Source organism: Aspergillus eucalypticola (assembly GCF_003184535.1).
Source record: "Aspergillus eucalypticola CBS 122712 chromosome Unknown BO83scaffold_8, whole genome shotgun sequence".
Lineage (NCBI taxonomy): Eukaryota > Fungi > Ascomycota > Eurotiomycetes > Eurotiales > Aspergillaceae > Aspergillus > Aspergillus eucalypticola.
The window spans coordinates 149,819-165,264 of NW_020290282.1; the positions used below are offsets into that span (position 1 = coordinate 149,819).

Below are 15,446 nucleotides of genomic sequence, written 5' to 3' on the forward strand. Positions count from 1 at the left end.
GTCTGAAACGGAATGCTCTGCCCGCGGACACTGCCTTGAAAGCGCACGCGGTCAACTACCGCGATTACCGATAACTTGTTGATCATGAGTAGCATTTCATCCTTCGGTGGTACAGGCTCGAGCCTGGCACGAGCGGTGGTGATAGTCGCTGGTGTTTCTGCGCTGGTAGCTTCACTTCTGTCTCTCCTGTGAGCAAGCTCTCCTTCCCCGCTGCCCCTGGTAGCCCCCGAAGGGTACATGTGCTGATAACAACCGTTCATCTTGGTTTTAGGTCCATATGGCTTCAGACGTACGACCATCCAAACCTTCCATCTCATCCTAGTGCTGTTCTGATTGTGACATAGGAAAAACTATCGAAAACCACTCCTCCAGCGATATGTTGTCCGCATACTGTTGATGTCCGTCTCCACTTCCATTGACAACCATGTTGGCGCAATGCTGATTGCAATAGGGTCCCTATCTATGCGGTTTCCTCCTGGGCTAGCATTATATCCTTGAAAGCGGCGATGTGGCTGGACCCCGTTCGCGATGTCTACGAGGTAAGCTATGCGCGCCGACAACTGGCTGGCCACATACTTACGGTGCTCTGCAGGCGTTCACGATCTATACCTTCTTTCAACTACTCATCAACTTTCTGGGAGGCGAGAGAGCATTGATTATTATGACTCATGGACGTCCTCCAATTCAACATGCTTGGCCATTGAACCATATCCTGCCCAAAGTGGATATCTCCGACCCTCAGACCTTCTTGGCTGTTAAGCGTGGGATTCTTCAGTATACATGGCTTAAGCCAATCCTGGCTATCATTTCTATTGTCATGAAAGCGACGGATACTTATCAGGAAGGCTATCTGGGCTTGACATCGGGGTATCTCTGGACGGGTATCGTGTACAATGTCAGCGTGACCATAAGTCTCTATTCGTTAGCCATGTTTTGGGTCTGTCTGCATAACGACCTGGCACCATTCCGTCCGGTTCCTAAGTTCCTCTGTGTCAAGCTTATCATTTTTGCTTCTTACTGGCAAGGCTTTTTCTTGTCCATTTTGCAGTGGCTGGGCGCTCTATCCAACGGCGTGGCGGGATATACACCCGACAATCTCGCCGCTGCGATTCAGGACAGTTTGATCTGCTTCGAGATGCCATTCTTCGCCATTACTCACTGGTACGCTTTCTCCTGGCATGACTACGCCGACTCCACCATTTCAGCTGCCCGTCTGCCTGTGAAGTTTGCCCTTCGTGATTCCTTTGGTATCCGCGACCTTATTGAAGACACGAAGATGACCCTTCGAGGAGAAAACTACGAGTACAGACTCTTTGATTCCGGTGATCACATCATCCCTCATGCCGAGTCCAACTCCCGTGTCAGGCGAGTGATGCACGGCATGCGGTATGAGCGTGGGGGCAAAGCGAAGTACTGGATCCCCAAACCAGGCGAGGTTAACAGTCGAACGCCATTACTGTCAGGGTCTGAAGGAAGCAGTCGCGATCGACGAAGCAGCACGCTCAGTCGATTTCGATCAAACAGTGACATTGAGGAGATGGGTCTTGACGATGAGGATGAAAGACTCTTTGCCAATGCACGCGCTCTTGAATTCGGTGATTGGAATGTAAGTCATCAAGCTGCATGGCGCTCTAGTCCAGGACACCGATGGGCTAATTGCAATCAGTATCCCGTGATCACGGCCAACGAAGTGCCGGAGGATCAACGGCAAATACACCAGCGAAGCTCCCCAAATCTACAAAACGCTGGAGCGGTGAAACGGACGCGAAAGCACCGTAAGTCCCGCATCAACAATGGCGGAGGCACCCCACGAAGTGAAGGTAGCCCCCGTAGTTCTCGCAGGGAACCCCCCAACAGTCGCCAGACAGTTCGTCAGGAGACTAGCTCATCCATATCCCACAGCTCCCAGCGCAGTCAGCTGGTGGACTTGGTAGTGGAGGACCACAAAGCAGAGCAAGCGGAAAGAGTGCATACACAGAAGGCGTTCGGATCGACCTGGCTGGAGCCCGACCAGAGGCACTTCCAGTATGTTGCAACATCTCATAGATCTCATCTTTCTGCAGCGGAACGGAACAGCACTGACCTCTCACTTTAGGAGACCCTCTGGGGAGCCAGTTGATGAACGGCCAAGCTATCTTGAAAATAGCGCAGATGGCACGATGGAGAATACCAGAGCTGCAAGCCCAACCGATCGAGCAGGGGATGATGATGAACCGACACCGCGGCCAAATTGGGCATATGGAGGGCTGGAAGAGGAGAATGTGTGGGATCGCTAGGAGAGCAGAGCTTGCTTCATGCACAGACCCATCCCCGCCGATTTCAGTGGCTTTTTTACATATGGGGGCGCATCTGCAAATATTTCTTGAAGCATAGGATATGTAAGATGAATGAAACCATGAAATGTTTTATCGATACGAGAAGACAGGAGGTGAAGTATGAAACCAGGGGAAAGCTGCGAAAGTTGAATTTGGGGGGGGGACACTACAGTCAGGCACCGAGTATCTAAATTTGTTTCCGTCTAATGAGTGATCTGGTGTGAGTGTGAAGCGTGAATGCCACCTGCTGCTGGCCGGATCACACATCCTCAGCGATCCGAGCAAATGGAGGGCAACCATTAGGCGCCGAGAGGGTGACATGGCTATCAGTTGATGGATTGATGGCTGATCGACACGCCGACACGCTGTCGAGGAGGGGCAGATCGTGGCGGTTATTGGTTGCCAGCTAGTTTAGCGGGTGCCTTGGACTGCATGGCACCATTTCCTTAGCTGCTCTGCTACTTTCAATCTCCCAGTATGGATGAATCAGGGGGACAATAGCATCAAGCGGTCGCCGCTTTTTCTGTTGTTTACTACTTTGACACTTATCGCGGGGAGGGAAATGGGACATTTGGGAGAGATGGTTGGTCACCAGAACCCTAGTACTTACTCTTGTCCCGCTTCCCTCCTTCATCTTCCTGCTTATTTACTCGCTTTCTTTGTTTTACTTTAACCTTCCCAGCCTCTCTTTCTCACACTCTCTCATATCAGCGCCCTCATGGGGCCCCCCCTCCTCCCGGACCCTCCGATTTAATTCTCCTGCATCCCCGCTGGGCAGATGTCTCGTATTAGTGTTTCATTGACCTGCCTCGTGCATCGCCTGCTCGCGCCTTTGCTGCCTGCCTTTTCTTCCGGTCCCCACCCAGTCCTCCCTCTCTGGCCACTGGGCGATGGAGCATCACTGCTGATGCGTTGGCAGCCATGATGCAGGCAATTGAGCAGGCAGGCTCCATATTCACTGGCTGGATATCTTCCTGTTTGTTCTGCCTGAGCGGGAGGGGCGACGATGAGAGCTTCCATCATCAGCAGGCTATGAAGCAAAAAGGTATAGCTTTCCCCATACTTTCTCTCCTACTACAACTCTTCCCTCTCAGATATGGGGACTGACAGTTGTCCCTTGCAGGTGTCGAACGAGTAATGAAAGTATGCCATACTCAACCTCATCTCGTTCCTCCGATGAACCTCACCGGCTATGATGACTTGCCCAGTCCAAGCCCTCAGCCTCGGGTATCTTCGCTACAGTCATGGGTGGTTGAGGGCAGGACCCGGGCATCGCGAGCGTCCAATCGAGCTAGCATGTCGCTCAAGAGGAAGTCAACCGCTCCCGTGAGGATCAGTGGACCCTCGGAGTTTAGAAGAGTCTCGATGTTCTTGACTGAATTGGATGAATATCGTCCTCTGGAGTTGAGCTTCAATATTCCAGGCAACAGACTCCCGGATCTTCCCAAGTTTGAAGACTTCCCTCTCGAGCACGACCGCAAGCAGGTCATTTCACGGCCCCCGCGGGCTCTCTCGTCCACCGAAATGGGACGGATATCGCAACCGCGAACTCACCGACCCTCTTCGTCGTTCCAGCTTGCGAGAAAGCCGGTCGGATCAGGCTCCCGTCGGTCTTCATTGCCAACCCAAGACCAGCTCCAGTTATTAGAGAAAAATCCTCCGGTCACCAGTCCCTTAATCCCTCATTTTTCACAACATAGCTCTGCGGTCACTGGCTTGACCCCAAGAGCGGTTCCTTCAACCACTCCCAGGCTGGATTTAAGTGGTGGCAGCACGTCCCTGGCTAGGAACGAGCTACACCGGGACACCCACAAGGACCCGACGTCCACGGTCCCTAGGACTCCCACCAAACCCAGCCTGCAGGACAGGCCCTTACCTTCCATTCCAACTGAGGAGGATTCCCCTTCTTCAGGCAGTACGTATCACCCACCTACCACTCCCTCCGAAAGTCGACCTCCGACCACACCATCGGAGAACCCCAATCGAACTCCAACCCGCTCGGGACGTGTTACCCAGTGGCTCTTTCAAACGCCCAACAAGCCAAATTTCCTTTTCTCCAATCCGATCAAAACCAGCGACAAGGGCCCATTTCGCATCCGGTCGCGGACGCTAAGCGGATCTACGCTCGCATCAACCATTACCAACCTCACCGGAGGCCACAAGGCCACCCCGTCTCTCGCCAGCGGCACGACAGTAGCCCCAACCATGCAAGCATCGAGCACTGAATCACGGAACTTTGACCTCCCTCTTGGCAGCCCATTCTCGCCCAAACAGACCTTTCCAACCGTGACAGAAGAACACACCTATCCCACAATCTACGAGGGTGAACAGCCACAGCACCAGGAGCCCGAAGTCTATGACGAGATGCTTACCCAATATTACGAGTATCGTCATTCCGCTGTTGTGTAGCATTTTGATCTGTCCGGGTCCTTTTCTTCTTTACTGTCATTCAGATAAAGGCTTTTCACTTCACCTCTCGGTCGACGGCCTCGATATGCATACTACTCTTCTGTCGGTATTTATATCTCTGCTCAAGGGAGATATCTATTCGTTCCAGCCTAAATGATCCAGTCCCTTACAGACCCTCCTTTTGAGGATCGATCCTATATACGCTCGCTTTCTTTACATACTAGCAACAGCAATGTACCTGATACCCTTTTGGTTCTACATATGCGCTTTTCACTTCATCTGGGCTTCAATTACATAATACATCATAAATCAACAAGTGTTTCTGGTCCAAAACTAGCTATTTTATGAGGAGTACAAATGGGGCCACAGCTGCGCAATAGAGAGACTCTGAATAGAGCGACCCGAAACTGAAGGGTCGGTCCTTAGTCAACTCAATCGCCCTATTCCTTGCATCCCCGCCAGGATGTGTAAGTCAGCACAGCTAGTACGGGTTCTGAACCGTTGACTGCAACTTGGTAGTCTCCCCATTCCTCCCGCATCCATAATCATGAGACACTCTGTGTGAATATCCACGTCAACCACCGCATAAAGAAACAAACGGAGATTAGTAGTAATCAACAAGAGCCACATTGTATAACGCCTGGATTTAACCGCAGTAAGTAGATATATCTTAATCGATAGTATTTATTTCTACTGGTGATGCGCATCGTGGACTCGTTATGAGTAGCTTATAGCCTTTTCATGAATTATAAACCTTTGCCCTACTATATCCTTATATGTAATAGAGGCTTTTTTTTATTACAATACTATGGTATCACAAGTTGAGTAGTCGCTTGTGAGTAGCCAGCGCAATATAAGGTTGCAACGCGGTTTGTAACTAATAGTATAGAACAATCGACTTTGGCAGAAACTGTTATATGCTGGATAGTTCGGAAATGGTACTCGATGTTATCTTACCATATATGTCATACTGGCTTTATATAGGGAAGTAATATCTCCTGCTGAATCAACAGCGGGTCTGGCGCATTCTGAAGGGTGACTGTATAATCAGTCCTCTGAGTTGCTTCACTACTAGTATATCGCGGACGCACTCCAGTACCATGGCACGGGAGAATGTATATACATGCGGTACGTAGGTCAATATGGCCGTTTGGCCACAGAAGAAGCACATTAGTCACTGTGATTCAGTGATAGTATCTATCCAGTGTCATTGGCTTTGATGGTAGACGCCTTATGATATAGCTTCTGGGGCTCTGCTTCGGTTGGAAGTATGTTTGGTATCCATGGATTTCATCTTGCGACTGTTGCCAGGCAAGATAACCAGCGTTTGTTGGATCATTGTTTATGTCATTGTGGGCTTTGATATGAGTGCAGTACTATTGTTTACTATCTTGTTTGGCGTGCGTACATCATAACGAACGAATGTTCTATCGATCAGAGAAGATGAAAGATCGGATAGATGTAGAAAGCAGAAGATCGAGATCAATGAGAAGACTCGAATAGGGAGATAATCTCAGGCTTGGGAACAGTGGCAAGTGACTGGCCAAGGGTAATGGGAGAATAGGGAAGGTATAGTATAATTGAATCAAGTAGCTGGTGTATATTAACAGATCTCGTCCAATATGGATTGAGTGTATCCTGATGCCTTAAATAGGGCATCCTTCATGGCATGGATGTTTCATGGCTAACCATTATCAACTATCAGAATTCAACCAACGACTGATACCTTCCCCAAAATAGCAAATTTAGGTTAACCTTGACAAAGTCAAGATCTGGGTTGGGACCACCTGATCGCGAAAGATATGCGGATGCTTCATGGGGAAGTGTAAAACCTTTCTTGACTCAAGCGCTGCTACCTAAACATAGTTTAGTGAAGTACCAGCAGAAAGTAGTAGATCTGTAGTGCGAATGAAGTAAACTTTGCAGACGGAGATCAAGCAAAAGGCCTATTTAACTGGCTGAGATATGAACTACTTACTGCCTGAGACAGTATACTGCTATAATAAGTAAGAAGGTGGTGAGCATTGAATATAAGGCCTTATGTTATAGAAAGCGGGCCTTGCCTTCTAAGGTAAGCAGAGAATGCATAACTAGGCTAGGCTACTCCGTACATAGAGCATCTTCAAGAATTCCTTTTTAAGGCCACCTCCAGGGCCATAGGCTTCAGAGTTGTTGAGGATGTAGTGTCACTACGGGCTCTCAAAATTACTACTTAGGTAAAAGTGACTTTTGGTGGGAAATATATGAAGACTATCTTTAGGATGACGGCTTTTCTAAGTAGGCTAGCTGTAGAGTTTGTTCTTTCAGGGTGTCGAATCTTAGTGTCAGCAATAACGCACTGTCAATATAACAGCGCTGTTCAGGGAATCAAATGATAAATGCGGGATCTGGACCTTTTTGATTCTTTCAGCTCGAATGCTCCCGGTAGGCGGGCATTCTTCAAGCGGGCGGTCCCTCAAGAATGAACATGCCAACCCTGATAAATTGAGCATGCACATTCCCAATGGCTCGCGTCGGCCAGTTGGAATTTCTGGCAGTACCCGCGACCAATGCAGCTGGAGAACCGCCACGTGCTTGAAGGAGGAGAGAAAGTTGGGATCATTGCTGTCTCCCAAAGATGATGTATACCGGCCATCTCAAGGAATGATGAATACACGGCGGTTGGGATCCTTTAAGTTACCGCTCATGTCGTCTGCGAGCGAGCAATTCCCCTCATGGTTATCATGCTGCAGTATTCATCAATTAAGCTTCGTCGCAAACATTTTTAGTAGAGAGGCAGATCATCTTCCACCATGGGTCGCTTGGTGAACTACTTCCCCACGATAACAGCGTTTATCGCTTTTATCCTCACTTTATTATGTCTCTTTGCAGGCACACAATTGACGGTGCTCCCGGGTGTCGATATTTTCACGGTTAGTTTAAGCCCCGATCGACCCCTCTGGTCGCACGTTAGTGTCTAGTCAGTCAGCTGAGATATGTCAATATAGGTTCTTTCTGGAGAACAGAGTCGAGATACGGGGATACATGACTTCTACTCCATCTACGTGATGTCGTATTGCGAAGGAGATCTCATGACAGGCAACAGACACTTCTCAAATTGCTCCAAAGCCACATTGCCTTTTGCCTTTGATCCCTCCGTGGTGTTGTTGAATGAGACCGGTAACACCACTTCACTTTCGAACCTGGGATGGCCCGATGCCGTTACAGACGATTTCCATGCGTTCAGCATGACCAGCCGGAGTATAGGGATATTCTACTGCATCGGAGCCGGGGCTGCTGGCTTGGCGATAGTGGGCAAATTGTATTGGCTGGTTCGGCGCGGACCACGGCAGTCCGTCATGGAATTAGCGGCATTACTGGTAAAGAGCCCTCCCCAGACATCTGATTGGGATGATCCCAGCACTAACCACGTGCTAGCTGGGGTTCATCATGCTCGGAATCTCCTCGATTATTGCGACGGTTATCGCGTTTCAATTTGTCGATCTTGTCAATGACCATGGCCGGGATATGGGTGTGAGTGCCGAGTACGGACCCCAATTTTTGGGAATGACTTGGGCCGCCACAGGGTTAATGTTGACGGGAAGCATCACCAGTTTATTGACGGTGCTGGTCGACCGGAGCCGAGCAGAGACAGGCACCCTTGCAGGTGACTGTGATGATCAAGCCAAGTCCCTCATGCACTCGGACTATGAATCGGTCAAATCCAGTGCGGAACCATCTCCCGGGGTGGAGACAGAAAAGGAGGGAAATCAGTGATGGAAAGAAGAGGAATAGGGATTGTATTTGATGGAAAGGGTAGATAGCGCGGATAGAAATGAATCGAAATGCAAGGAATACATCCAGCCAGACTATAGTACATGAAGCTATTGGGTTTGTCTTGGGGATAAGAGGGAGCCGGATATAAAGACCCACAGAAACCCCATGAAAGGGATTCTACGGCCGTCCATTGTTGATCGCATCCACTGGGGGTAACCGACGATAAGTGTGGTACAGTGCAGCGTAGCGTTTCTTGGGGGTAAGAACCGGTCACGTCACCAGTGGAGTAGGTTTGGGCTCGGGTCGAATGACGAGGGCGCATGGCCTCCCTTGGCCCCTCCGGCGCTGCTTCGTTCCCGGCATCGTCCAGCGCTAACAGTAGAATCTCTTTGAATTATCCATTCTATCGCTGGCCTGACACCAGCGGTGGGTCAACCCCTGGTGGATACTCGATTTGATTCCATGATGATGATGTTAACGACCGGTTGGACGATGATGATAGTCAGGGGAATGATGTAGGAGACCTGAGAACCGGACCAACAAGCAGCATCCACCAGCCCATTATAGGTCAGCGATCGGAGTATAGGTACACAGCGTTCAGGGAAGTTAACTTGTTGAAAGAATGATGGATTAGAACCGGCTGGGATGAGAATCTGTGAGATGACTTACAGTAGCACCACTAGTTGTACGTAGACTATGGTTAGTCGATGGCCATCCGGGCTAACGAGCCAACGAGCCATTAGTCTATCGCGTCGTCAACCTCACGATGGCACAGTCGCACATGCGACTAGGACAGGATTGTCTGTGGGTGCGGAATCAACCGGGACCATGACAGTGGCCGTGTCTGATTGGGGATAGAAGCAAAGTAAGGGGAGGCGTGCAGGGCTTTGAAAATGCCCGCATGGCCAATCCGCTTTGGGCCTGCGTCATCGCCGCTCATTGGAACGGCCGGCTCTGGTCCTGTTTGGAAGGGCTTGGATTGGGCCTCATCGTGATCCATTAAGTCATAGTCAGTTAGTTTAGTTCACTTTTACTTGGATCATAGTCACTGCCTGTGTCTTTTCCCCCCCACTTACTGGAATTGGCCCGAACATCGTGAAAAGTCTCGGTTTCATTCACCGTTGCACTTTCCCGTTGTTTCCATCGTGACTGCCTCATTCTCTCTTATTTCGCCATTATACTTTATATACCCCTCCATTCCCCCTCTTCTTCTCTCCATCCTCTCCTCTTCCATTCTCAACCTTCCTTTGTCTTCAACACCACTCTTCTTTTCGCGATATCATATCACCTTTCCATACTACTGATCAACTTCCTCACTTGATCAGTCTTCCAATTACTCTACCTCAACCTCAACCTCCCTTCTACTAAGTCATATTTCCAGTACATCATGGGAAAGAAGGCTATCCAGTTCGGCGGTGGTAACATCGGCCGTGGCTTCGTCGCCGAATTCCTCCACAAGGCAGACTACGAAGTAGTCTTCGTCGATGTCATGGACAAGATGGTCGAGGCTCTGCAGCAGAACAAGTCGTACAATGTGACTGAGGTCAGTGAGGAGGGTGAGCACACCACCACTATCACCAACTACCGTGCCATCAACTCCAAGACCCATGAGAGCGACGTCATTCAAGAGATTGCTACGGCTGATGTCGTGACCTGTGCCGTGGGCCCCAACATCCTCAAGTTCATCGCCCCTGTCATTGCCAAGGGTATCGATGCTCGCACAGAGTCTAAGCCTGTCGCGGTTATTGCCTGTGAGAATGCCATTGGTGCTACCGACACCCTGCACGGCTTCATCAAGCAACACACCAGCCAGGACCGCGTCGAGTCCCTGTACGACCGCGCCCAGTTTGCCAACTCTGCCATTGACCGCATCGTCCCTCAACAGGCCCCCAACAGTGGCCTCGACGTCCGCATTGAGAAGTTCTACGAATGGGCTGTCGAGAAGACTCCCTTTGGCTCTGTCGGCCACCCGGACATTCCTGCCATCCACTGGGTCGACAACCTGGAGCCATACATTGAGCGCAAATTGTTCACCGTCAACACCGGCCATGCTACTACTGCCTACTTTGGTCACTTCCGGGGCAAGAAGATGATTGCCGACGCTCTGGAAGACAAGGAGATCCGTGGACTTGTTCACAAGGTTCTTGACGAGACTGCCTCACTCATCGTGGCCAAGCACGACATCTCAGAGGAGGAGCAGAAGGAGTACGTCGATAAGATCGTCAGCCGCATCTCCAACCCTTATCTGGAGGACAATGTCGAACGCGTGGGTCGTGCTCCCCTGCGCAAGCTGTCTCGCAAAGAGCGTTTCATTGGACCGGCTTCGCAGCTCGCCGAGCGCGGCATGAAGTATGATTCTTTGATGGACGCTGTCGAGATGGCTCTGCGCTTCCAGAACGTGCCTGGTGACGACGAAAGTGCCGAGCTCGCCAACATTCTCCAAGAACAGTCGGCGGAAGATGCCACCAGCAATCTCACCGGCCTGGAAGAGAAACACCCTCTGTATCCTGCCGTGCTGGAGCGGGTGCGCAAGGTGCAGCAGGGGACGAAGTAAAGGCAATTTGCTGTTGTTGCACACTGTCTTCTCTGATGTTCACGATTACGATTACGAAAACTGCGAAAGCATTCCGAGTCGATCACCTGCATGTACAACTGGCCCCGCCGCAGGACGGTGACAGGCCATCTGGGATACGGCGAACACTGGTCGGCGCGGATATGGAGCATGGGTATGGGAACGGATTAGCATAGTCATAACATGATAATGATGTACATAGTTGCAGGCAACTAGCACGAATACATGACTGAACATGAATTTTATGCCAGGTCTTTTATAAACAGTAGCCGATATAGATCTTAACCGATTACTTACAACTTACTATCCCTCCAGACGGGCTTCCTCTTCTCCACAAACGCCCTCAATCCCTCCCTAATATTCTCCCCCTGATTCAACTTCTCCGACCACCCCTCCATCAACAACTTCGTCGCCTCCTCAACCCCAATCCCCTCCCACCCCAACTTGACTCCCTCCCGACTAACCAACACCGCATCAGGACTATTCCCCGCAATCTGCACCGCAACCTCCACCGCCCTCTCCACCACCCCCTTCCCACCATCATCACCAACAACCTCATTCACAATCCCCCACCTCTCCGCCTCCTCCGCAGGAACCTTCCTCCCCGTCAACGCCATCTCCATCGCCCTCTGCCGTCCCACAATCCTCCCCAGCCGCGGCAACGCCCCCGCCCACGCCACCACCCCGCGCTGCACCTCCGGCAACCCGAAATACGCTTTAGAAGAAGCGATCACCATGTCGGCGTTGAGCACCATCTCGCATCCGCCCCCCAGGCAGAGCCCGTTCACTGCGCAGATAATGGGCTTTTTGCCGCTCCGTCGGGAGAGGCCTCCGAAGCCGCTGGGGGGCATGCCTGGTGTGGAGGTGGGGGAGGGAGTGGGACTGGATGATGTGGAGGTTTGGACGTTGGTGTTCCATTCTATATGTACATATATGCAATGAGTATTATGTTGGTGAGAGGGAGAAGAATGGGGTAGGGGTATGGGTATGGGTATGGGTATGGGTATGGGTAATTACCTTTTAGGTCTGCGCCCGCGCAAAACGCCCTCCCGGATCCAGTCAATATGCCTACTCTTATTGAGGGCTCATTGTCCATCCAGGTCCAGATGGCGTGGAGGTCGTGGTGGCCCGCGGTGGAAATGCTGTTGAGTGCTTTGGGTCGGGAGAGAGTGACTAGGAGGACGTGTGGGTGGGGGAGAGAGACGGTTATTGTGTTTGAAGTGGGGATGGGGAGGGTTGGTGCCATCTTTTTCTTTTATTCTTCTTTGGGATATTAGATGGGTTGGGGTATGGTGAGGGTTATGGAATTAAGGTAGATAGAATTGGGAGGAGTGGTGTTGTTGTTATATAAAGGTGTATGATTGATTACGGGTCTTAAATGATGCCGAGGTTCGGTCGGATGTTATACGTACTTAAAAGGTAAGCTGGTTGGATTGGAATGCGGAGAAGACGGTCTTTGCCGCTAGACTGGTTCTGTGGTTAGTCGGTGGGTATCGGTTCCGATTATTGTCTCTTAATATCATGGATGACTGTAGTAACTACATGGAAGTCGTAAAGAATAAAATAAAGTCTGTTTATTTTATAGTCAATTGAAGGATTAGTTTGTCCCTTGTATAGATTGAACTATATGTCCATCTACTTAATCACTTAATCGAACCCGTAAATCGTATCATCTACCTCACAACGCCGCAACTCCTTACTCAGAACCACGTGGTATCCTGCTCATGCAAATCAGACGCTCAGCTCTTGTTGATCCAGCCGCTGTGTACCATGAAATCGTAGATCCGACTCGTCTTGGTACTGTCAACCTGTAGAAACCTTTGTCAGTATTCCATATCACTTCTTTCGCTGGCAGAGGGAAAGAGGGTTGGTTACCTTGCAAATAGCTCGCGCGTCCTTCTTCTTTAAACTGCCGCCCTGCTTCATCGCCTCTTTCAATAACGTCTCCTTAATTACTAGGTACGGTTTGGGCTGCATGTGCAGCACATTGCACACCTCGACCTCCTCCTTGGTCAGCAGGTGCAGATCCGGTGCTCCCTCGTTCTCCAGCTTCCACGGAATCACTCCGTTCAGTGGCTGGATCACAAACTTGGTCTTCACTGGCTGCGGCGTGCTGATCCCGTCGCCATTGGTGGCGGCAAACGCCCGATCAAAATCATTCATCGGCGGGTTAACAGGCTCTGGTGCCTTAGGCGCCCCGGACGCCTTTTGTAGCCGGAGAGGAAGCTCTGGGGTCGTCAGCTGACTGGCAGCGGACGGCTGTTCTGGTTGCTGCGACTGCTTCGTCGGTCGCGTGCTGGCGAACCGATCAAACGAGCCCTGCGGCACCATCCGCTGTGCCCGCTGTTGCTTCTCCTGTTCGTATTTCTCTCCGCCCTTGAGATCGCCGATCCCCATCTGGCGCCACTCTTGGAGCTGCGTGATGGCTAGCCGCAGGTTGTGCTCGTACTCGAGGCCCTTGTTGAACTCTTCAAAATCATCGTGGTTCATCATCCGGGCAAACGGCTTCGCCTTGTTCAGCAAGTCGCGCTCCTCTTTCGTGCGCTTCTTCTCCAGTGCCGTGTTCTTGCGGTACTCGAGGAGGTTGTGCTCGAAGAGGATCTTCTTGCGCTCCGTGCGGGCCGTAAGCCGCGAGTTATAGATATCCACCACGGTCATCTTCAATTCCATTTCCGCGTCTGTCTCGCCGTTCGCCGTCTCGCCCGCACCAGGCTCGAACGTCATGTGCTGCACCGCTTCCTCCGCTTCGTTCATGAACTCTGTCTCAAACTCCAACCGACCCGGCATGTAGCCCTGCACTTCGTGACAAGCCGGTACACTGGCAGTAGGCTTCTGCTTCGGTGTTGTGGGTGGAGCTGCCTTGGCCGCCTCTTTGCGCTCTTCGATGCGGCGTTTCTTCCGCGCCTGGAATTCTTCCTTCGAAATGGCCTCCGAAAGGCGCTTGTCGTCCGGATCGGCGCGTTCCGGTAACGGGAAGTTCGGGCTATCGATATAGGCGCTGATGTAGTGGTCGCGAACCTCCTCCTTGGTGCGGTAACCACCAATGTGGTCTGCAATGTCCGCCCATGATCCCAGTCCGTAGATCTCGGCGCCTTCCAGCAGCAGGAGCTCCTCGTCCGCACCCCAGTCCTCCTCGAAGATCGGGACCGAGTTCTGTTCGATCACCTGGAATGGATGCGTTGACGGGTCATGGTTCTTGGATTTCTCTCCGGCAGCGAAGCAGGGGACGCAGAGATCGTATTCGTGGCAGGCGGGATGGGCGCAAGATACGCGAACCTAGTAAGAGACCGATAGATTAGGTTTAAGGCCGACAAGAGGCGGAGATTTCTAGAACACGGATCGCAGACTGTACCGTCGAAGTCACATCAACCGAGCAGATATCGCAGTGATACTTGGTGCCCGCTTCAGTGCCGCGCGAGGCGGTCTTCTTCCGTATTACACCCATCGGTCGCGGGTCCCTTTCATCCTCCAATGTTCCCGGATCCGTTTCGACCACACCGACACGCCCTCCAGTGAAATGAGAGGGCAATTTGGAACTAATTAGAAAAGAGTGATGCGCGTCGGGTATGAAGGTGATGGTCCGGAGAACGACGGTAGCGCAAAGGGATGTACGTCTCCGCAGTCGATGAGCGGGGGGAAATGCCGGGGAAACTAGGGTGGAGTAACCTTGAGGACTCAACGTCAGGTTAGTCCCAAAAAAGTCGATCCAGCACAGACAAGAACCGTAATACCAACAAGGTTTCTGGGGATGGCTGAAGGATTGTGATAGTAGCAGTTTGCAGTGAACAGGAGACTGGTCGCGTATCGGCGGACGGACGATTCGAGGTTCTTGGGGGTGGGCGGTGGCTAAGCTCTGAGGCTAGTGCACTTGGTGGTTACTTTATCGGGACTAGACTACGATCTGGGAATGCACCGCCTCAGGGTGACAAAGATTGGTGCCCCAGGCACACATTCAGGCAACGGGGTTCCTGGGCCAATGAAGGACGGAGTGGCGGCGACTTATTCTATTCAGAGTTCAGCCTCGCTCAGTCCCTTTCCCACCTTCATTCATTCACCCCCTCTTCCCTTTCCCCCCCCTCCTACTCCTCCTCCCCCCATTTCCCAATTCTTTCCCCCCCAATTCGCCTTATCAACTGTCTCTCCCTAAAAAATAAGTCACTTTCCGGGTCGATCCTCCTTCTCGTTGTTGCATCGTGTCCCCGACCCTGGTTCTACTTCCATCATCATTTCGTTTGTTCTTCAAGCGTCTTGTACAGTTTGCGGGTGTTCCCCTGTTCCCGCCCCGATCGGTGGTTCCTGAAACTACTACTACTACTACTACTTACTTACCCTCGCCCTCCTCATTCCTCTCTCCCTCCCTCTCTCTCCTCCTTCGTTTTTCTGTGTCGCTGACC

The 15,446-nt window shown here is 51.3% G+C and overlaps 6 protein-coding genes across 6 annotated transcripts; 4 read left to right on the forward strand and 2 right to left on the reverse strand.

The window, feature by feature from the left end:
• Positions 1 to 84: 84 nt before the first annotated feature.
• On the forward strand, positions 85 to 2,276 carry BO83DRAFT_397433 (OSTA/TMEM184 family protein; the record flags this gene model as incomplete). Its single annotated transcript, XM_025533190.1, has 6 exons — positions 85 to 188; positions 272 to 289; positions 345 to 398; positions 452 to 539; positions 593 to 2,025; positions 2,096 to 2,276. 6 exons carry the CDS (start codon positions 85 to 87, stop codon positions 2,274 to 2,276), a joined length of 1,878 nt encoding a protein of 625 aa, XP_025389552.1.
• Positions 2,277 to 2,869: 593 nt separating this feature from the next.
• BO83DRAFT_462333 (uncharacterized protein) lies at positions 2,870 to 4,724 on the forward strand (the record flags this gene model as incomplete). Its single annotated transcript, XM_025537288.1, has 2 exons — positions 2,870 to 3,360; positions 3,439 to 4,724. The coding sequence occupies exons 1-2, from the start codon at positions 3,237 to 3,239 to the stop codon at positions 4,722 to 4,724; spliced, it is 1,410 nt and encodes a 469-aa protein (XP_025389553.1). The 5' UTR covers positions 2,870 to 3,236.
• Positions 4,725 to 7,516: 2,792 nt separating this feature from the next.
• Positions 7,517 to 8,480, forward strand: BO83DRAFT_425496 (SUR7/PalI family protein; the record flags this gene model as incomplete). The annotated part of the gene is made up of 3 exons (XM_025535212.1): positions 7,517 to 7,636; positions 7,712 to 8,083; positions 8,142 to 8,480. The coding sequence occupies 3 exons, from the start codon at positions 7,517 to 7,519 to the stop codon at positions 8,478 to 8,480; spliced, it is 831 nt and encodes a 276-aa protein (XP_025389554.1).
• A 1,387-nt stretch (positions 8,481 to 9,867) lies between these two features.
• BO83DRAFT_309870 (mannitol-1-phosphate 5-dehydrogenase) lies at positions 9,868 to 11,034 on the forward strand (the record flags this gene model as incomplete). Its single annotated transcript, XM_025527410.1, has 1 exon — positions 9,868 to 11,034. One exon carries the CDS (start codon positions 9,868 to 9,870, stop codon positions 11,032 to 11,034), a length of 1,167 nt encoding a protein of 388 aa, XP_025389555.1.
• Positions 11,035 to 11,190: 156 nt separating this feature from the next.
• BO83DRAFT_232780 (enoyl-CoA hydratase/isomerase family protein) lies at positions 11,191 to 12,010 on the reverse strand. Its single transcript, XM_025526910.1, has one exon. The coding sequence runs from the start codon at positions 11,901 to 11,903 to the stop codon at positions 11,346 to 11,348; it is 558 nt and encodes a 185-aa protein (XP_025389556.1). The 5' UTR covers positions 11,904 to 12,010; the 3' UTR covers positions 11,191 to 11,345.
• Positions 12,011 to 12,636: 626 nt separating this feature from the next.
• On the reverse strand, positions 12,637 to 14,838 carry adaB (chromatin-binding transcription regulator ADA2). Its single transcript, XM_025529264.1, has 3 exons — positions 14,405 to 14,838; positions 12,928 to 14,328; positions 12,637 to 12,860 (listed from the first exon to the last, which is right to left on the reverse strand). Exons 1-3 carry the CDS (start codon positions 14,495 to 14,497, stop codon positions 12,792 to 12,794), a joined length of 1,563 nt encoding a protein of 520 aa, XP_025389557.1. The 5' UTR covers positions 14,498 to 14,838; the 3' UTR covers positions 12,637 to 12,791.
• Between the last annotated feature and the right edge of the window lie 608 nt (positions 14,839 to 15,446).